The following is a 21672-nucleotide window of genomic DNA, read 5'->3' as shown; positions in this document are numbered from 1 at the left end:
ACCCCCGCGCCCAGCGCAGAGAAAAGAGCTGGGGGAAGGGGAGGGCCACTTTTATTAGGACCGAAGGTTCAAACACCGGCCACATCTGGGGGAGACCTGAGGCAGAGGTCAGGGGCTCCCCATCTAGGTGAGTCTGATCTCCACAATGGCAGTGTGGAGGGGCCTAAGGCTCTCTCACATGTTGGCAGACATAAATTATTGGCTGGGTAGAGTTCCTGGATGCTCCCTTTGGAGTGGGGAGAGCAGGATACGGGGGTATGAAGCTGGAGTTCCCGAGTCCCAAGCCCAAGGTGGGTCCCCAGACCTGCAGCAGAGAGGGAAGGAGGCCTCAGAGCAGGGGATGGCCTGCTATGGGGCTGGAATCCCGAGATGGAGTCTCTGAGGGGTCTGAGCAGACATCCCTCTGGTTAGGAGGCTTCGGGCAGTGGCTATGCCTGGCGACTGGCCCAGTAGCGGTGGTAGGTGTCCTGGAAGAGGTCCCGGCAGGCGATGTGGGCATGGAGGCGGGCACAGGCCAGGAAAGCCCCCGCCAGCTTTCTGTGCAGAGCATAGGTCTCTTCAGGCGGCGGGCGAAGCCGGTGCTGCAGCAGCACAGGGATGAGGCCCTGCACACGGCGGGCAGTATCACCCGCTCCGAAGTCGTAGGGGCCCTGGGTGGCGAAGGGCTCCCCCAGGATCATCACGGCCTCCACGTGGGCATCCGAGAATGCCTAGGGGTCGGGGAAACCAGAGGCAACCAGTGTGGACATACAGCCCTCCATTCCCCCAGAGTCTCAAGTATAAACACAAGCCCCCAACTCCCCAAAGAGTAATAGGCAGGCTCCACCCCTTCCAGAGCCCCTAAGAGACAAGCAGCCCCCTACTCCTCCCAAAAGAAAGGGCCCTTCCTGTCCTCTCAGGGCCTCCAGTAGACAAATAGCCCTCACTCTCTAGAACAGAGAAGCAGCCTCTGTTCCCCGACCCCCCCGTATCCACCAGCAGTCCCCCATTCCTCCCTCTAAAACAGATAAGTGGTGCCCATTTTCTCAGGATTCCTGAGTAGCCAAGCAGCCCCCATTCCCCCCTCCTTCCCAGAACCCCCAGTACAGATAAGCAGCCCCCTTAAGAGTTCCTCACTCATCCACAGTTTCCCCAGTAGAGAGAAGCAGCTCCCCACTCCCCCCAAGAGACACCAGCCCCCTACTCTCCCAACCTTGGTCTCAAAGCCTGTGAGAAATTTGAGGTCTCGTGATTTCTGCAGGACCCGGTCTCTATCTCCGTTGGCTGCAGCCATCACCACCTGGGAAGACGGATGTGGGCACAGGGTCAGAGGGGTTCAAGGAGGGGTCTGGAGGTGGGAGCTAGAAGCTGGGCCCTGCCAGTACCCACTTCTGTTCTCATCTACCTAAGCCCTCTCACCTAAGAAGCCTCTCCTTCCCCACCTTACCCGTCTGTGTCTCTCTCAAGACTGTTCCAGAGCCTGGGGGACGCAGTGGTCAGGCGTTGTTCTGCCCATCTGGCTGGGAAGGGAGAGCCTGCCTGGAAACTACCACAGTGAAACAGCAGAGGAAGGCAGATGTCAAGTGGTACCCATGGGTCCAAACACTTAATTGGGCAAGTGATCATGACCCAGAACTGCCTCTGAGATTGCCATCTCTGTGATCACCTGGTTGATGTCTGTTGATGCCTGGTTCCTGCCCTGGCCTTGGAGCCCCAGGAAGGCAGGGATCCCGGCTGGGTTTAGTCCCAAGTGGCGCTCACTCAGGAGGCCCTTGGTGAAAACCCCTTGTTTAGCAAATCAGTGTTTGGAGCCAAGCAGCTCTCCAGCCACGCAGGATGGGCAGGAGTTGAGGGCACATGGACAGACAGACAGAAGTGGGAGCCAGCCTGCTTGGGCTCCACCCCAGCTCTGCCACTTGCTGGCTGACTCTGGGGCAAGTCGCTTTGCTTTTTGGGCCTCTGCTTTCTCATCTGTGAAGTGGGGATGATGAAAGCATCTTCCTTGCCAGGTTCTTGGAGGACGAAGGAGGTATATCTGTGGAGTGCTTCGCACGGTGCCCGCGTGTAGGAAAGGCCATAAATATTATGAGCCACTATTACTATTAAGAGGTAAATAGGAGGGTCCCTACTTCACAGACGAGGAAACAGGCTCAGAGTGGGGAATAGCAAGGAGAGGAGGGGAACTGCGACAAACACTTCACCACTGAGTTGCCCCTTCTTGGGCGGAAGGGGAATACAGGATTAAATCTGGAGGTTCCGTTCTGTCCCAGCTCCCCCTGCCCCAGCCTGTCTGGCCATCTGTCACGCCTGTGGTCCTTGGGGGGGGGTCAGTGGGACAGGCCTTTCTTAAACTGGAAAAGGCTGGGGAGGAGGCAGGAGGGCCGTGCTGAACAGGCCTGTGGTGGGGAGGGGCAGGGGACGTCCCAACTACCCAGAGAGGCCTTGGCTTTGTGCCTCGAGTGGCCTGCAGAGAGGGCCCCAGGGAGGCTCTGTGGGGGGGGGGAGGGGGGGTTACCAATTCCTTCTCGTCCCCATCTAAAGGGTGGCCCCACCCTCCCCCAGTGCTCAGGCCAGTACCCCCTCCAACCCCCACCCACCCAGGCTCCCGGCCTGTCTTAAAAGACCACTGGTTATTCAGGAATTTCCAAATTCTATGTCCCTCCCCTGCTCCAATCCCTTCCACGGCTCCCCAGGGCACCCGAATAAAGTACAAGCTGCAAAGCATGGCTTCAGAGACCCAGAGTGACTGGGCTCCAGCCTCACTGATGGCTCCTGCTCTGTCCCCACCTGCCTGCCCAGTCCGAATGTGAACTTCCCTTTGGTCCTCTAGGATCTTACTACTCAGAGTGTGGTCCCTGTACAAGTAGCTCTGGCATCACCTGGGAGCATGTTAGAAAGGCAGCATCTTAAGCCTAACTCCAGACCAGAATCTGCATTTTAACACGATCATGGTGGTGGTGGTGGGGTTTTCATGCACGTTAAAGTTTGAGAAGTGCTGCTCTAGTCGGAATATCCTTTGTCACCCCTTGGCCTTTGCCCATGTTATCTGTCTGGAGTACCCTCCTAGCTTCTTCCTGATTGGTCTCCTCATCCCTCAGGCCTCAACTCGGATGTCTTCTCCTCCAGGAAGCCCTCCCTGACCCCCTAGGTCAGGCCAGGCTCCTCACCCGGTCTCCCTCAGTCCCCCGTGATTCTCCCATCCCAGCCCTGACCACTCTGGTCCTTTCTGTCTGTCCCCCTACTGGACTGTGAGTTTTGTGAAGGCAAAACCTGGAGACCTGGACTGCATTGGTCACTGTTGTCCCCAGTATCGTCTAGAATAGAACTAGGCACAGAGGGGGGTCAGAGAACATTTGAATTGATGACCCAGTGATTAGAAGACCCGGGTTGAGGGACTTCCCTGGTGGCGCAGTGGTTAAGAATCCGCCTGCCAATGCAGGGGACACGGGTTCGAGCCCTGGTCCGGGAAGATCCCACATGCCGTGGAGCAACTAAGCCCGTGGGCCACAACTACTGAGCCTGTGCACCACAACTACTGAAGCCCGTGCACCTACAGCCCGTGCTCCGCAACAAAGAGTAGGCCCCGCTCGCCACAACTAGAGAAAGCCCTCGTGCAGCAATGAACTCAACGTGACCAAAAAAAAAAAGAAGACCCAGGTCGAATGTCCAATCTCAACAAATTAATGAGATGGTGTTTTCTGTGGGCTCTGAGACAAATCAACCCCTGTGGGTGGGAAGGACGGGCAACATAAAGTGAGGAAACACTTCTTAAAGAGAGAACTGCTCACTAGGGAGCAGCTGGAGGGGAGGTATGTGAGCACAAGGCTGGACACCAAGGCCCTGGACAGCACTGGGTGTGGGGAGGTGACAGGCTGGCCATCGTGGGCCTTTCTCTTAGGAGGCAGCTAGTGAGGGGTTGGGAACATGGGCTGTGTAACCGGACTCCCTGAGTTTGAATCCCAGGTCTGCTGTGACCTTGGGCAAGTGATTTAACGTCTCAGAGCGCCAGTTACTTCCTCTGTAAAATGGGGTTAAAAATGGTCCTCACCTCATAGAGTTGCTTTCTGGTTCAGATCAGTTACCACATGTACAGCACTTAAAACGGTGCCTGACATAATATTAAGTGCTTGGTATTTGTTAGCTGCTATTAATATCACTATTATTTATTTCTTCATTCCAGATTTGTGTTTCTCCTTCTCTACAAGCCTTACTATCTGGCTTGAGGCTCGACCCTTCAGAGACCCCAGGATTGGGGGAACTCACCTCGATATAATCGTCTGTGAATTCAGTCCCAAATTCCCGGCTTGCACCAAAGTCCAGCAAGATCACCTGGAAATGAAGGATGGTGAAAGGGACACTGGGAGTCCACCAGTGCTCCCCATTGGCTAGGGGGGTGCCAGGGTCTGTCCCTCTCTCCCCACACGCTGCCCCTCCTACCCAAGTCCCCGCCAGCTGCCTCCCCTGGGCTCCTGGCTTCTGGTCTCCACACAATAATCCACCCCCACATGAAGCTGAAGGGACCTGGTTTTTATTTTGGGGGTCCTAGTTGTTTTTATAATAACATGTTTTAGGCTCAGAAAAAAAAATCTGGAGAATAATAAAATATATGGGAAAGTAAAATCAACACCCACAAATCCTACCACCCAGTTTAAAATAGAAAATACTACCAATCTAAGTGGGGCCTGATCCTACCTCCCCCCCATCCCCACCCTCTCTTCCAGGGTCACCACTTTCCTGAAATTATTTTTATTATTAAATTGTTTCCTGAAATTCCCATGCATGTGTTGCTACATTTTCTATACATATGTGGATCCATGAACAAAACATACTAATGTTTTGCATATTTTAAAACGTCATATAAATGGTATTTATAATAGTTAATCTGCAAATTCTTTGTGTTCGACATGGTTTTGCAATTCATCCCCATTGCTCTAGCTCATTCATTCACTTTTTCACCGCCATGTAAGATTTTGTTGCATGAATATATATTTATCTGCTGGATGGGCGCTGTGGTTATTTGTAGGTTTTGCTATTAGAAGCAGTGCACGCAGATGTAGAGAACAAACGTATGGCTACCAAGGGGGAAAAGGGGTGGGGTGGGGTGAGGTGGGGAGGTGGTGGTGGGATGAACTGGGAGATTGGGATTGACATCTATACACTAATATGTATACAACAGATAACTAATAAGAACCTGCTGTATAAAAAAAATAAATAACATAAAATTCAAAAATTCAAAACAAAGGGACTTCCCTGGTGGCGCAGTGGTTAAGAATCTGCCTGCCAATGCAGGGGACACGGGTTCGAGCCCTGGTCCGGGAAGATCCCACATGCCGCGGAGCAACTAAGCCCGTGTGCCACAACTACTGAGCCTGCGCTCTAGAGCCCGTGAGACACAACTACTGAGCCCATGCACCACAGCTACTGAAGCCCATGCGCCTAGAATCCGTGCTCCGCAACAGGAGAAGCCCGCGCACCACAACGAAGACCCAACGCAGCCAAAAATAAATAAATAAATAAATTAATTAATTTAAAAAATTTAAAATAAGTAAAATAAAGAATGTAGATGAAATGAACCAAATAAAGTTGAAATGTTTAAAAGACGGAAAAAAAAAAAAAAAAAAAAGCAGTACCCCATGAACATGTGTGTAAGTTTCTCTACGACAGTGGAGTTCAAACTGTTTATCATAACCTACAGTAAGAAATGAAGATTAGGGGCTTCCCTGGTGGCGCAGTGGTTAAGAATCCGCCTACCAATGCAGGGGACACGGGTTCAAGCCCTGGGCCAGGAAGATCCCACATGCTGTGGAGCAACCAAGCCTGTGTGCCACAACTACTGAGCCTGCGCTCTAGAGCCCACGCGCCACAACTACTGAGCCCACGTGCTGCAACTACTGAAGCCCATGTGCCTAGTGTCCGTGCTCTGCAACAAGAGAAGCCACCGCAGTGAGAAGCCCACCCACCGCAACAAGAGTAGCCCCCGCTCGCCACAACTAGAGAAACCCCGCGCACAGCAACGAAGACCCAATGCAGCCAAAAATAAATAAAATAAATAAAGTTATAAAAAGAAAAGAAGAAATGCAGATTATCCTGGGCACCAGTGCACATGCACATATGAACATAAAACAGAAGTGTCGTGAAATAATATGCATCCCTCCCATCTGCAACACATTCTATCCTTTTAAAACAAAAACTGCTGTTGAGACCCAGTAAATTGATGTCAGGCCTCATATCACCACACCCAACGAAGGAAAACACCCCCCCGAGCTGCGAGCCTTGGAGGGATGCAGGTTGTCTGTGCACCTGGGGGGAAGAGGGTGTCAAGGGACTGAGGCTGGACTAAGTGGGGCCACGTCACACTCAGCACAGGGCTCACTTGATCCTGAGGGTGTTGGAAGCTGTAGAAGGGACAGCATGGCCAGATTTGTGTTTTAGAAAGACCCCTCTGGGGACAGAATGGCACAGACCACTTTGGAGAGCCACTCAGCAACCATGCACACTGAGAGTTTTTCAGTCCAAACTGTCAGCCCCAGGCCTTTGGACAGCCTGTGTCCTTTGCCAAGTATGCTCTTCCCTGCTCCTTAGATGGCTGTCCTTCTCTTGTCTTCCTGGTTTCACCGTCCTTGACCTCACCCACCCCAGGCAGGGTCAGCCACTTTTCCTGGCTTCCCACCGCCCCCTGTGCCTCCCCCATCGCTGGCCCCTCGCCTGTGCTTCTCCATCAAGGTATTAACTACAGGTCATACTGTCTGGTGATGGGTCCCTGCATTGGATTGGGAACTCTGGGAAGGCAAGGATCAGGGTTGTCTTGGCATCACTTTCAAGAGGCAGCAGGTGCTTGGTGTGTTCTAAATGAATGACGGGTGTGGTAATGATGACTGTCTTGCACAAGTGGTGCTCCCTCTTCTCCACTGCCACTAGGAAGACACTGCCTAGCCAGGGACTCCATTTCCCAGCATCCCCTGCATCTAGACTAGCCCCATGACCAATTCTTATCAGTGGAATGGTGAAGGGAATGATGGATCACTTCCGGCCAAAGCAGTTAGACAGTGGGTTACCCTCTCAACTTCTCTTTCCCCTTGCACTGGAAGTAGAGCCTTTCAAGTCCTAGGGGATGGCACGCTCACAAAAGGGAAGGAGCCTGGGTCCCTGACTCACTGCGTGGAGGAGGGCCACTCCAGCCTGTTACATGGGTAATCAACTACTACTGTGTTGAGCTACCGCCATATCGGGAAATATCTGTTACAGGAGCTAGTGTACCCTGACACACAACACAAGGAACCAACCTGGTGGCTGGAGGCATCATACAGGAAGTTGGCCCAGTTGGGGTCCGTCTGCATGAATCGGAACTCAAACAGCTCCCGAAGACAAAGCCTCAGGAGCTGGAAGCAGATCTGGGGTGGGAAGGAGTAACAGATATCTCAAAGCCACGTGCCCCTGTAAAGCCCTCTGAGGCCTGGAGAGGGACCAGGGGTCTGGGATGCCCTGCCAGCTGTGCCCCAGGGCAGCACCCTCCCTACTGTCCCATGAGCCCCATGTACCTGGTTCCGGGTGTCCTGGCTCAAGCCCTGGCACTGGTCCAGTGGGACCCCTCCAGCCAGCTCCATGCCCAGCACCCGTGTCGTGCACAGCTCCTGAATAACAGCTGGCACCCGAAAGAAGGGGTCGTCTGCCAACAGCTGCCTGGGGCAGATGGGAGGGGCGGGGATGGGACTTCACACTTCAGGCCCCTGTGGCCTTGCTTGAGGCCTCCCCCTCCTCTGAGGAGTCTTCCATGAACAGTCTTTGTCTTGCCTTTCCTCCTGCCCTCCTCTTTCCTGTCTGTCTGGAGTGATGGCCAATACCTGGTTGGATTGACATTCATTCAGACATTTCATTCATTCACTCATTCACCAAATATCTCCATGGCACCCACTCTGTGTCTGGCCCTAAGCTGGGTGCTGCTGGAGACCCAATTACCACTTCCCTTCCGGAAACACTTCTCTGTTGGTCACCCCAGGATGAACTCAGGGTATTAATTAAGCCTGATGAGCATTACTTTCTCATCAACTTATCAATTAATCCATCCAAAAAATAGTCACTCATATACAAATCTCTGAGTCCACAGTGATACTCACCGGCCACTCCCTGGAGTCACTATTCTGAACACTGGCTAATAAAGGGAAAGAGCCTTTCTCGGTGTCCATCCCTGTGCTGGATGATGCTGGGTGACAGAGCAGTAGATGAGCCCCAGGCGTGACCCACCCCCACACACAGCAGAGACCACACTCTAACAAACAAACAGACCAATAACAGATTGAGATAGGTGTGTCAATGCAAGATTTGGGAGGCAAAGAATATGAGCGAGGCCTCTGGTTGGGGATCTGTGGGATGGCTGGAGTTGGAGGGTGGGGGGACAGGGAGATGGGGAGGAGCCGGGGAAACGAGAAATGATGTGGGTTTTATCCTAAGAGCACAGGGAAATCCTGTGAGGTGGTGGTCTCCCCAGATCCCACACTGGAGTGCTGTGGCCCAAGTCCACCTGACACTCTCCATCTCCAGGTCCTGCTTTGGGGGCTTGTATTTTTGTCCTTGTTGATCAAATCTCTGATGTTTGATCCCATCCTCATAGGGCAGGACTCTGCTGAGCATTCAGTCAGCACAATTCCCTTTTATCCTCACTCCCCCTGAGGAGGACCCTCTCCTAAGGCCACTGGGGCAGATTAAGGGCACCCAGCCTGTTAAGGGCTGACCCAGGACTGGATCCTGACTGGACCCCACATCGGAGCCCATGCCCCTAACCATTGCCTTCTATTGCCCTTTCTCTTGCTTCGTCTCTACAGAGCCGGGCTCAGGAAACGTGTGGGCCACGCTCCACGCTGCGGAAGGTCTCACTGAGGTGTAATTAACTGCCGCTTATCATGATGCCTCTAAGATACAACCACCGTTCCATGTAGCTGTAGTTCATTCATTTTTGATGCTGTACGAATTGTGCTGATGAATATACCATAACTTATTTATCCACCCTGTTGGATGAATCTGATAGATCTGAGTTGTTTCCAGTTTGGGGCTATTGCTGCTCTGACTATTCTGGCAAAGTCTGATGGTGTGTACTGGCATTAAGGGTCACTGGAGTATTTAGCTAGGAGGGCAACTGTTGGGTTGGATGTGAACACTGAGGCTTGATGATGCCCAACCATTCTCCAGAATGCTTCTATCAATTTCTCCCTCTGTCCACAGTGTACAAAGGATGCCCTGGAGCCCCGTTCTCTCCAACTCTTGACACAGACAGACTGCTTCATCTCTGTGAGTCCGGTGGATGTAACGGTATCTCGTGTGACGGAGTGCCTGTTGACAAGTCTGTCTCCCCCATCAGACTGCAGTGGTTCTGCGTCCCATTTGACAGATGAGAAAGTAGAGACATTTAGAGAGAGGAAGTGACCTAAGCTCACCGAGGACACAGGGTATGAACGAAGTAATGAGTGAAGGCATGGATGGCTGAACAAATGAAGAGAAAGAGTCTGCCAGCCCTACCCCAGGGCTCCAGCTGCCGGAGGCTGTGAGGGCATCCACCTCCCTCTCAGCCCGGCAGGGAAGCTGGAGGGAGGAAGGGGGCCTCCAGGGGCCTGTAGGGGCCTCAGCTCACCTGAAGTTCTGGGCACAAGCCGCCTCACGACGGTAGTCACATTCCAAAGCCAGCTCCCGCTGCAAGGCCTGCAGGCTCTGCTCTGCAAACAGGCCTGAGGGGCGGCAGCCGTGTCAGGCAGGGAAGGCCACAGCCTGCCCCTCGCGCCCTGCCCGACCCCTCAGGCTCCCGCTCAGGGATGTCTTCCCTTGCCAGTCGTGCCTCTCCCTCCGCCCGTGTCACCGTCCCTCAGCCCATCCGCTCCATGCCTTTTACCCGCACTGTCTGGCCACGCACTCCCCCTCTGTCCTTCACACAACTGCGGGCTCCGAGGAAGCCTCTCTGCTCGGGTCTCTTTCTCAGGCACACACAGCGGTCCTTAGGCCCCTATCAGAGTCACGTCTGCCGCCTAGTCTCTGTCCATTTTTCTTTTTAAAAAATATTTTGGCCGCACCTCATGGCATGTGGGATCTTAGTTCCCTGACCAGGGATCGAATCTGGGCTCCCTGCAGTGGCAGCGTGGAGTCCTAACCACTGGACCGCCAGGGAAGTCCCTCTCTGTCCTTTTTTTCATACTCTCTCACACTGCTCTCAGTGTCTCTGAAGCTTACTTCTGGGCCTGACTCTCCCACCCTCTCCTCTCTCCTCTCCTCTCCTCTCTCTCTCTCTCTCTCTCTCTCTCTCTCTCTCTCGCGTGCGCGCGCGCGCACACACACACACACACACACACACACACACACACACACACACACACACACACACACACACACACACCCCTCTGCTCCATCTCCCCCAGGCGCTGTCTCACATGCTGTAACACACACGCGAGGTCCCACTTACGCTCCCTTCCTGTTTCTGTGGCTCTTTCTCAAGCCTCCAGTCCCTCTCCACACACCCCCTGTGTGTCTGTTTCTGGATTTCTGTCTGGGCTCCTGCTGGCATCTCTGAGTTTGTCTTTTTCTCACACGCCTATACTACTCTGGGCTTTCCCCGCCTTGGTGTCCCTTTGTTCTGTCTCAAACATGCAGACTGAGGCGTTCACTCAGCCTCACACACACGGGCACACCCTGCCCCGAGCTGGCCCTCCTCCACCTCCCCCCGCCCCCCCATCCAGCCCCGCTTTCCCTCTTCAGGGTGACCCTCCCAGTCAGGGTGGACTGGGCGCCTCACCCTCTGGCACGGCCACGCTCATCTTGAGCACCGCCAGCAGGTTCTGGATGTCGCTCTGGATGCTCTGGGCGACGCCTGGGTACTGGGAGGGGAGGAGGGGAGGAGGATGGGAGTGACCCCTGTGGGGCGGCCGGGTGGGTGCCCAGCCCACCCCCGCCCCACCTCCCCTCTCACCTGGATCTTCACGGCCACCTCTGTCCCGTCCCTCAGCACGCCCTGGTGCACCTGCCCGATTGAGGCAGCAGCAAAGGGCACCTCCTCCAGAGAGGCCACCTTGGCCTGCCAGTCCCTGCCGAGCTCCTCTTCCAGAACTCTCTGGGGAGAGTGGTCATGACAATCGTCATCATGGTTTCAGGCAGCCGGGTTCACGTTCTGTGCTGAGCGCTTTGCGCGTTATAACCCCGCTCACCACACGCGGGGCCCTGGGCCAAGCTCTTGGCCGCTACCCCACTTTACAGACGAGGAAACTGAGGCTCAGAGAGAGATCTCTTGACCAAGGTGATGAGCCAGGCGCTGGCAGACTGGGAGGCCCAGCCTGAGCCCATACTCCCGAGGCTGTGCGGGCTGATGTGTGGATTGCTATTATGTAGGGCTAAGATTGATAATAATCCTTCATTATACCCATATATTGTATTATTAACTCAAAAGTTAACATGATAAAGGAGAGTTAAAATTTACAGAGGGCTTCCTGTGGGCTGGGCCCTGTATAGAGTGGCTCAGAGAAGCGCAGTATGCGAGGGAGCTAAACAGAGCTCCGAAGGCAGGCAGCTGGATTCCGGATTCCACACCTTTGCCCAGGCATTTGCTCAGTGCCTGGCGCTGCGCCAATCTATTTACAGACACTCCCTCCTTTAATTAAAAGACCGGTAATAAGAATAGCTAACACTTGCATGTCACTCACGGGGTGTCAGGGACCCTTCAAAGTGCTTTACATATACACCGATTTCCATAGCCCCACGATGTGGCCGTTGCTATCACTACCACCAATCACAGATGAGGTAACTGAAGCAAAGAGAGGGCAGGCCACACGTCTAACCGCACAGGTAGTAAGTGGCAGACCCAGGGTTTGAACTCCCAAAGTCTGGTCCCTGACCACAGCACTTCACCGCCTCTTTAACAGCCCTGACAGAGCCCTGAGCCTGCCAGGAACTCGACTAAGTGCTCTACACCTTTCTCTCATTTACTCATCACAACAATCCTATGAGATGCGTGCTTTAGTGGTCCCCATTTAACAGATGGGGACACAGGCTCAGAGTGAGACAGGGAGCACAGCCATGAAGACAGGAGGGCCAGGCAGGTGGGGCACGCCTCCCTCGCCAGCCTTTCCCCTTCTGGGCACTCACCAGCATCTGCCAGCGGGGCATGAAGTCGGCGCTCTGGCGAACCCGCTCGAAGATGCGCTGCAGCTGGGGGCTGATGAAGCTGTTGTCTTGGGAGACATCGGGAAGAGGGAAGCAGTGAGGGGAGAGGCCAGGAGGGGCCCCTGTGGGAGTCTCTGAAGTTGGGGCTTGGTGGTAGGTGGGGTAGGGTGGAACTGAGGTCAGGGGTCAGGAGTCAAGGGTCATGCCATACCCTGGATGCTGAGCATTTGGCCAACCTTGAGGGCGGCCCCCCGAACCGTACACAAGGTCTGCACAATCCGTTCGGCATTGGCCTCTGAAAGGAAAAGGCTGGAGCCTGGCCGGGAGCCTCCCTCTGGGGTGGAGAGAATAATCATTAGTGTGGCAACCACAAAAATAATCAGTGTGACACCACTGCACACCTACCAGAATGGCTAAAACAAAAAAGACAATACCAAGTGTTGACAAAGATGTGGAGCACGTGAACGCCGACACTGCCGATGAGAGTGCCATGGCCCAAGCCCTTTGGAAAGCAGCTGGGAAGTTTCCAGTAAAGCACACACCTATGCCTGATGCAATTTGCCTCCTAGGTATATCCCCAAGAGAAAGGCATAAATGTGTCCACCGACAGATACTCCAAGAAGGCTCACGGTAGCGCTATTCATAACAGTCCCAAACTGGAAACAACCCAAATGACCATCAGTAGAACAAACAAAGGAATTGTGGAATAGTCACAGGGTGACTATTACAGTGTTGAATAAACAACCTACAACCGCTCACGGCAACATGGATGCATCTCTCAAATAGAATGCTGAGCAAAACAAACCAGACACATACGAGAATACACTGTCTGATTACATGCGTATAAAGGAGCAAAAACAGACAAAACTTATCTCAGGGGGTCAGAAGCCAAGACAGTGGTGACCCTTAATGAGGGGGGAGGTACCAGAATGCGGCACGAGAAAAGCTTCTGGAGAACGAGGGCAGCAATTCTCCAAGTGTGTTCTGGGGACCCCTGAGACCCTTTAAAAGGGTCTGTGAGATCAGAACTATTTTCATAATAATATTAATATGTTATTTGCCCTTTTTTACTCTCATTCACCCACAAATGTTCAGTAGAGTTTTCCAGAAGCTGTGACCTGTGATGCTGTCATTGCTTTGATGGCTGATGGAGAGAGAGAGAGAGAGTGTGTGTGTGTGTGTGTGTATATTCTTGTGTTTAAAATTTTTTTGTTTTAATCTCTAATACAGCAAATATCCATAAATACAACCCCACATAAACAAGTTCTTGGGGTTCTCATTCTATTTTTTAATACCTTTATTGAGATATAATTCATATATGATATAATTCACCCATTTTAAGGTACACAGTTCAATGGCTTCTAGTATATTCAGTTGTGTAACTATTACCACAATCAATTTCAGAACATTTTCATCACTGCTAACCTGTTAGCAGTTACCCCCTCCCATTAACCCCACCCGCCTCCCCTTGAGTCCCTGGAAACCATTAATCTACTTTCTGTAGACTTCCCTCTTCTATACATTTCAGATAAATGGAATCATACGATATGTGGCCTTTTGTCTCTGCCTTCTTTCACTTAGGATAGTGTTTCAAGATTCAACCACACGATAGCATGGATCAGTCCTTCATTCCTTTTTATGGCCGAATAAAATCCCATTGTATGGATATAATACATCTTGTTTATCCATTCCTCAGTTTTAAGGGTGTAGAGGGATCCTGAGACCAAAAAGTTTGAGAACTGCTGGTCTAGGGTTTTTTGATCTGGGTGCACAGATGCACCTACTCTGTGAAAATGAACCACACTATACACTTATGTGCACAGTTCTACATGCAAATTATATTATTATTCAATAAAGGGTTTATTAAGCTTTTATTTATTTCATAAAACATTTATTGAGTTCTTTACTGAGGGCTCAGCCTGTGCCAGGCAGAATTCTAAGTGTCTCTGTGGATTCTCTGGCTGAACCTCCACAACACCCCAGGAAGTAAGAACTAACAATGCCTTAATTTTCAAAATGAGGAAGCAAGAGATTCAGAGAGGTACCGTGCCTGGCCCTGGGGCACACAGCACAGAAGTGGCAGAGCAGGGTGTAGATTCAGTCTGGCCTTACCCTAAAGCCTGTTCCTCTACCTACCCGCAACTTTTTATTTTGAAAAAGATCCAAATAGACAGAAACATTGCATTCATAGCACCGGGAATACTTGCACACCTGATTCAATGTTTTAACATGCTGCCTCACCCACTTTATCTGTGCGTGTGTACCCAGACACTGACCAATACTTTTGCTGACTGATTTGCACTCAACTTGTGTGAAGAATAAGAATAATCCCCTACACAATCACCGTGCCAAAATCACACCCAAGAAAATTAACACTGATTCTTGAATACGTACTACCCAGTCACATTCAGATTTTCCCAATCGTCCCCAGAAGTCTTTTATAGTTATTTTCTTTTCAAACATCCAACCATGGCTCACACATTCCATTTGTCAGTTATTATCTCTCCAGTCTCTTTTTCATCTAGAACATCCACCCCTGTTTTTGTTTCAAGACATCGACATGCTGTGGAATCGTACCCACAAATGCTGACCTCTACACAGCCCCGTCCGTCTCCGTCGTCCGCAGACCCTCACCGGCACTCCTGTTTTCACACTTCCTCTCCTGCTCACAGTTAAGAACTCAACTCTGGATGGCTTACATTTTTTTCTCTCATGACCTGCTTCTACTCAACACCATCCTGACAGCAGCTTCACCCTGTTCTGAGCACTCCACCACGACCCTAAGAGGTGGCTATGTTATCATCAGCTCCATTCTCCAGTTGAGGAAACTGGGGCTCAGAGAGGTGAAGCCACTTACCCCAGGTCACACAGCAAGGCCAGGGTGTGGACCCAGGCAGCGTGGCTCACGTACCTGATTGTACACGTCCTCCGGGCAGGGACTTCTTGGCCACCTCAGCTAGTGCTCCCAGCCCCAAGCTCAGAGCCAGTCCTGGGGAGTGAGAGAGGAGCCTGAGTGCCCGCTTGCCCTGGGGCGATCTCCTCCCCCACCCCCTCCCCACCCCGCTGACCCTCTCTCTTCTCTGTCTCTCTTTATGTACACCTGTCTCCCAATTCTTTGTAGTCAGCTCTTTGCATCCCTCTGTCTCCAAATCAGTCTCTTACTCACTCTCTCCCTGCTTGAGGTTCCCTTGGAGGTGAGACTGCCTCTTTCTCCATCCCTCTCTCCTTGTCTCTGTCTCCCAGGTTAGTGGTTCTCACCCCTGGCTGCACACAGAGTCATGTGAGGAGCTTTTGTAAATACGATGCCCAGGCCCTACCACTGAGGTTCTGGTTGAACTGGCCTGAGATGAGGCCTCAGAATTCTTTTTCTTTTAAGCATCCCAGATGATTCTAGTGTGCAGCCACGGGTAAGAAGGCCCCGAAATGATCCCCCCAGGACTCTCTGTCTTCCTATGACTGCTGTTTCTCTGTCCACATCTCCTCTTCTTCATGCTCACCTCTCCTTTTCTAAGTCAGTTATTTTCTCCATCTCTGCCCTTCCGTCCACCCGGCATGTCTGTCTAGGGCTCTTTCCCTCAGTTCCTCCTTTGGATGCTAGCTCTCCGGCTCTGATTTCCTCTGCCTCCTCTGTCTCCTTGTCCTTAAAGACATCTCAAGTCACTCTGCCTCTTTCACTGTCACCATCTCCATAAATAATCGTAGTTGGCATTTTCTGAGCACTTTTCTCCATGCCAGGAACCATTCCCAGTGCCTTTTATGCATTGACTCATTTTGTCCTCACACCCTCATGAGAGAAATTTTACAGAAAAGGAAATCGAGGCTCAGAGAAGTTACGTAACTTATCCAGAGTCACAAAGTGAGGATGCGGCAGAATCACCTGTTGAACCCCGTGCAGCCTGGTGCCAAAGCTCTAACCAGTGTATTTGACTCCTTCAATCGGTATCTTTAAAACCTGAACCATGATCCACAGTAAAGAAGACATTTGCATTATAACCGGTAGAGACCGATGTATATATAATGTTTCATGAAACAAGACTTTCCCTTACTCTACAGGTACACATATTTTCCATTCTTCTTCTTTTCTTCTTTTTTTTTGGCTGCGTTGGTTCTTCGTTGCTGCGTGCAGGCTTTCTCTAGTTGCGGCGAGCGGGGGATGCTCTTCGTTGCAGTGCGTGGGCTTCTCATTGCGGTGTCTTCTCTTGTTGGGGAGCACGAGCTCTAGGTGCGCGGGCTTCAGTAGTTGTGGCACGTGGGCTCAGTAGTTGTGGCTCGCGGGCTCTAGAGAGCAGGCTCAGTAGTTGTGGTGCATGGGCTTAGTTGCTCCGCGGCATGTGGGATCTTCCCGGACCAGGGCTTGAACCCGTGTCCGCTGCACTGGCAGGTGGATTCTTAACCACTGCACCACCACGGAAGTCCTCCATTGTTTTTAATGCTGGTTGCAACCTGCTAAATTATTTCATGCAGGGCTTCCCTGGTGGTGCAGTGGTTAAGAATCCGCCTGCCAATGCAGCAGACACAGGTTCAAGCCCTGGTCTGGGAAGATCCCACATGCCGCAGAGAAACTAAGCCCGTGCACCACAACTACTGAGCTCACGTGCCACAACTACTGAAGCTCGCGCACCTAGAGCCGTGCTCCACAACAAGAGACGCCACTGCAGTGAGAAGCCCACGCACTGCAACGAAGAGAGGCCCCCACTTGCCGCAACTAGAGAAAGCCCGCATGCAGCAACAAAGACCCAACACAGCCAAAAATAAATAAATAAATAATGAAAAGGAAATTATTTCATGCAGGTTGTGACCTGAAGTTTGCATAATCCTGCTGCATGACCCGGGGTCAAGTTACTTCACCTCCCTTAGCCTCCACTTCCTCATCTATAGAACGGAAACAAACACTCATTGATTCAGTGCAGAGATCACATGTGTATGGGACCCTGCACATTCCAAGTTCTCAATAAACACAACATTCCTCTCTATTTCTCTTGGTTCTACAGGACTTTGCCTTCATTCTTTTTCCATCTCTCCCTCCTCTGTCTCTGATCCACTCTCTCCCTTGCTTCATTGTGTAAATGTCACCTCCTCTGATCTAGGTTACAATCTCCCACAGTCATACCTACCCCCAAAGTTGGCCAAGCGGCTGACGCGGGAGGTGGGCACCTTGCGTTCTCGAGAACGGTCACTCAGCTGGGAAACGGGGAAAAGGTCTGAGCGGGAAAAGGTGGACACAGCACCCAGGAAGTCTAACCAACCTGCCACCACACCCTTCCCCAAGCTCGGGAGGCCAGCTGCCTTCATGGAGTGTTGCTGGGTGTGGGGCAATGATACCTGGGGCCGGGGTGTCTTCCTGATCCGGGCCTCCCGTGCCTTGCGAATGTCCTCCTCACCCAGGCCCCTGCCAGGCCCATCCTGGTGAAGCTTTTGGGTCCAAGGACCCCCACATGGCCCCTGCAAGAGACGTGAACACCGGTAATGAGTGGAGGACGTACCGTCGGCCTGGCCCTTTTAGACCCCTCCCTGTCCTTTGACTCCCTGAAGCCTCCCTCAGCCTCCTCCCCTTGGAGACCCCTCCCCAGCCTCTTACCCAGCAGAGGGGCCCAGGCCCCAGGGCCCCACAAGGCAGACCAGTAGTCCGGCCCCACTGGCCACAGGTCCCCCGTAGTAGGCCCCCCACCTCCAGCCACATTGTCTGGGGGAGAAGAGGAGGTATTATTCGGGTAGGAATTGTGGGACTGACCTCCCTGCTTTGCCCGTCTTTGTCTCACATTCCTCCGTGTCCACCCTAAGACTCCCACCACCAAAGACTTCCTCCCCTGTTAACAGGCCCCCAGTTTCGCCTGGTTCCCTCTCTCGTTGCTAAGAACCCATAGCTCTTCCCGAACACCTCTCCAAACCACTTTCCCCTGGTCCCACTCCGCGCCGTTGCTAGGGTCCTCCCCTGTTGCTAGACAACCACAGATCCTCCAGGGCTACCTCTCCACTCCTCTGAGCACCCCCCTCGTTGCTAGGCACCGCCTTCCCTTCGGTTGCTAGGCACCCACAACTCTTCCGGTGTTCCCCCCTACCACCCCCGTTACTGGGTACTTCCCCCGGTTGCTAAGCACCCATTCCCCGGCTCTGGGTCAGCTACGCGCGGGGGGAAGGGGGGGGCGTCTCCTGCATTTCCGAGAGCCTTCTCATGCCCGCCCCCTCCGGTCAGCTAGCGAACGACGGAGGAGCAGATCGCTGACTGGCACAAAATGCGCACCGCTGTACGTGAGGGAGCGGGGCCAGAGGAGGGGCCTCAGGGTGGGCCGGGCCACGGCCTAAGGGTAGGGTAGGGTGGGCTGGGCCACGGCCGAAGCCCTGACGTGCCATTTTGTGCCCTTCCACTCACTTCAAAGTGCCTTGTCCGCGGCGGACCTTTTAGTTTCCTACACGTTTATTTTACAGACATTCCTCTCCTTACAAACTCCACACCTCTCCTTTGCGCGAACATTTTGTCAGTCTCCGTTTTCCTTATTTGTACCCCTAGTAGGCTCAACATCTCTCCTTTGAACACACATCTTCCCAGCAAACATTTCCCTTTCACATGGAGCCCCTCCACTTTGCACGCTCACCCTCTGCTTCAAATACCCATATCCTGGTACCCAACCTCCTCCCTTGCACATATAACCCCCCTGCCTTGCTCACCAACTGTTTCCCTCAGTGTGCATAAACCCCCTCACACCCAGCCCTTTGCACACTGGGCCCCTGTTCCCTCCTACACCCTGCTCTCTCAGCTCCCCGCCCACCTGCAGGATGGTGTGAGTGGGAGCCCTTTGTTTCCTGTAGGGCTGACATTTTCCAGAACACACTCAGCCAAGATTCCCAGTGCTGACTCAGGAGCCTTGGCATCCCAGAGAACCAGCTCCCAGCCCATCTGGGTGTGTGTGTGTTGTTGATGGGGGAGGGAGGACAGGCTTAAAGCCTGCTTTCCCCCCACCTCCCAGTAAACTGACTCACCCCTCTTCTCACAGTCTGGAATAGAAGCAGCTGGCTGGGACATCTCTCCCACCACTGGGAGAGAGGATATGACACTCCCCACACAGAACTGCCTCCCCCAAACCCTGTCTAACCCCCTTTGTCAGGAATCAGACCTCCCTGTCTCTGTCCCTGTGCTACGTGACCTCAGAAGAGCCTCAACACTTTCTGGATCTCCGCTTCCCAGCCTGTATGATGCATTAGGGGGACCCTGCTATGACTTCCCATTGGTCTGTAAAGAGATGACTCATTTTAGAGCTCTGGGCCTGTGCCCAACGCCCCTTTCCAGGTGACTGTTTCAAAACAGAAACCACCCCCTGTACTCTTCCAGACATAAGGGTCTGACTCAGGAGCTAGGTGGCAGCTCACTCTTGGGGGCAAAATATATAAAAAGCACCTATGACAATAACTTACCCTACAGGGCTGTGACTCATGGTACCAAGCCTGGTATCAGATACATGAGATCATATCAAATAGCCTGGTGGCTACAAGCAAAGGCTACAGGCTGGCAGAGCTCTGTGCCTCAGTGTCCCCATTTATAAAGTGGGGCCATGGCATCCCCTCTTGCTCAGTGTTAGTGAGAAAGGGATGCAGTGAAATAGTGTCTGTAGAGAGGCTGGCACGGAGCTGGTACAGAACAAGAGCTCTATACATGAGAGAAATTTCTTATAGAAAAACTATTCTTTTCAAAATTTCTATTGAGCGCTTACCATATGCTTTTCTAGGCACTGGGGACACAGCAAGGAACAATACAGGCAAAAATCTTTGCCCTCTTGGTGCTGGCTTCTGATGAGAGGCACAATAAAATACATAAGTATATGTAATAAGGTGACACTTGTTAAAGAGAAAAATAAACCAGGGAAGGGCAGGGAGAGGAGGGAAGAGTGTGTGTTTAAATAGGGTGGTCAGGAAAGGCCTCATTGAGGAGACATCGTTTGAGTGAAGACCTGAAGGAGGTGAGGGAAGGAGTGATTGAAATAGCTGAGGAAAGAATGTTCCAGGCAGAGGAAACAACCAGTGTAAAGTCCCTGTGCTGGAAGATATCTCAGAGAAATAGCCAAGATGCCAATGGGCAGAGTGAGTGAGGGGAAAAGGATGAGATGAGGTCTGGGAGGTAAGCAGAGGCAGCTCAGGTACACTAGAGGGAGTCACGGTGAAGACTGTGGCTTTTTTCCTGAGTAGAATGGCAACCACTGAGGATTCTGAGCAGAGGCAGGACTGATTTACAGAAAATAGTCTTACTTCCGGCTCTTCTTCCAACACCCCCAGCCTCAAAATCAAGTTGTATCACTCGATAGTGACCAAAGGGACTTCCCTGGTGGTCCAGTGGGTAAGACTCTGCACTCCCAATGCAGGGGGCCGGGGTTCGATCCCTGGTCAGGGAAATAGATCCCGCAGGCATGCTGCAACTAAGACCTGGCTCAGCCAAAATAAATAAAATAATAAATAAATATTTTTAAAAAATAGTGACCAAAGACCCAAATTTCAGATTAGATGGGCCAAAGTTCAAATCTACACAATTGAGATGTGTGATCTTTTTTTTCCCTTTTTTTGGCCTCTCCAGGTGGCTTGTGAGATCTTAGTTCCCCGACAAGGGATCAAACCCAGGCCCCCTGCAGTGGAAGCACAGAGTCCTAACCATTGGACTGTCAGAATTCCTTCGATGTGTGATCTTGACTCACCGCTTTGCCTTTCTGTGCCTGTTTCCTTGACGGTGCAATGGGGGTGATGATCATCCCTACAAGATTGGGGTATAAAGCGGTAAGTACAGCGCCTGGCACAAAGCAAGTATACAAATGTAAATGCTGTTGTAAATAAATAAAAATCCCCATAACAACCCCTTTTACAGATGGGGAAACGGAGGCTCTGAAGAGACAAGTCTGTTGGGAGAGGTCATCCAGGAAGTAAGTGCTGGAGCCAAGATTTGAAACCAGGAGTTCTAGCTTCAGAGATTAAGACCCTGGTTTTGCCTGTCATTTAACCCTAGGCAAATTCTTTCACTGCTCTGGACCTCAGTTTCCCAGATGGTAAAAGTGACTGGCTCTTGTGGCATTGAACACATATTTTTCAAAACAATAAAGTAATATAATGTACCCTCATTTTACAGGTGAGAAAACTGAGTCTGGGGCTGGGGCAGGGGGTTGGGAGAGGAAGTCACTCGTTCAAGGTAACACAGCTAGGAACTAGCAGAGGCGGGTCTCGAACTCACGCAAGTGGAATTCCCAACTCTTCTAAAGTCCTTCCCGGCGCTGCGTGAAGAATGGGCGCGCTGCTGGACTCGTCGCCGGGGGTTATCGGGAGACTAAACGAGTCACTCGAGGGTGTGGGGAGGTAGAGTTAATTGCGAGGGTGCTGCGAGGGGCCCCACTGATCCGGGACCAGGATCCCAGGGCCCCACACCAGACCTGGACTAGCTCCAGGGGTTCACCGCGCGAACGGAGAGGGGAGGAGCCAGACAAGGCCCATACCCCTTTACGTCACGTCCGGCGAGGCGGGGCTTCGGGGCCTTCCCCGGGAGTTGTGGGCGGCGAGGTGGGGGGGGAGTATCGGTTAACCCCTGCTTGG

The 21672-nt window shown here is 52.3% G+C and overlaps 1 protein-coding gene across 4 annotated transcripts; it reads right to left on the bottom strand.

Moving 5' to 3' along the window:
• Positions 1–34: 34 nt before the first annotated feature.
• COQ8B (coenzyme Q8B) lies at positions 35–21563 on the bottom strand. Of its 4 annotated transcripts, XM_007128100.3 has the most exons (17): positions 21317–21563; positions 20790–20845; positions 19818–19893; positions 17690–17794; positions 17434–17553; positions 17226–17292; positions 15023–15100; positions 12323–12445; positions 12094–12179; positions 10925–11065; positions 10751–10832; positions 9602–9695; positions 7518–7659; positions 7263–7370; positions 4243–4308; positions 1193–1279; positions 35–710 (listed from the first exon to the last, which is right to left on the bottom strand). In XM_007128100.3, exons 3-17 carry the CDS (start codon positions 19818–19820, stop codon positions 429–431), a joined length of 1584 nt encoding a protein of 527 aa, XP_007128162.2. In that variant the 5' UTR covers positions 19821–19893; positions 20790–20845; positions 21317–21563; the 3' UTR covers positions 35–428. The 4 variants fall into 4 exon arrangements, with proteins under 4 accessions (XP_007128162.2, XP_028340178.1, XP_028340182.1 ...); XM_028484377.1 differs by lacking the exon at positions 19818–19893; XM_028484381.1 differs by lacking the exon at positions 17690–17794 and having other exon boundaries at positions 21317–21562.
• Positions 21564–21672: the final 109 nt, after the last annotated feature.

This window comes from Physeter macrocephalus, unplaced genomic scaffold (assembly GCF_002837175.3).
Source record: "Physeter macrocephalus isolate SW-GA unplaced genomic scaffold, ASM283717v5 random_193, whole genome shotgun sequence".
NCBI lineage: Eukaryota > Metazoa > Chordata > Mammalia > Artiodactyla > Physeteridae > Physeter > Physeter macrocephalus.
Note: the sequence above shows the minus strand (reverse complement) of the source record. Positions and strands in the feature narration are given on the sequence as shown.

Coding starts and splice junctions, on each gene's coding strand:
- COQ8B (XM_028484377.1), bottom strand. CDS start 20,843: ATGATCATCACCCCCATTGCACCGTCAAGGAAACAGGCACAGAAAGGC. Junction 17,554..17,689: donor GGCCTGGGCCCCTCTGCTGG/GTAAGAGGCTGG, acceptor CGTCTCTTGCAG/GGGCCATGTGGGGGTCCTTG. Junction 7,660..9,601: donor GCTTGTGCCCAGAACTTCAG/GTGAGCTGAGGC, acceptor CATCTGCCCCAG/GCAGCTGTTGGCAGACGACC.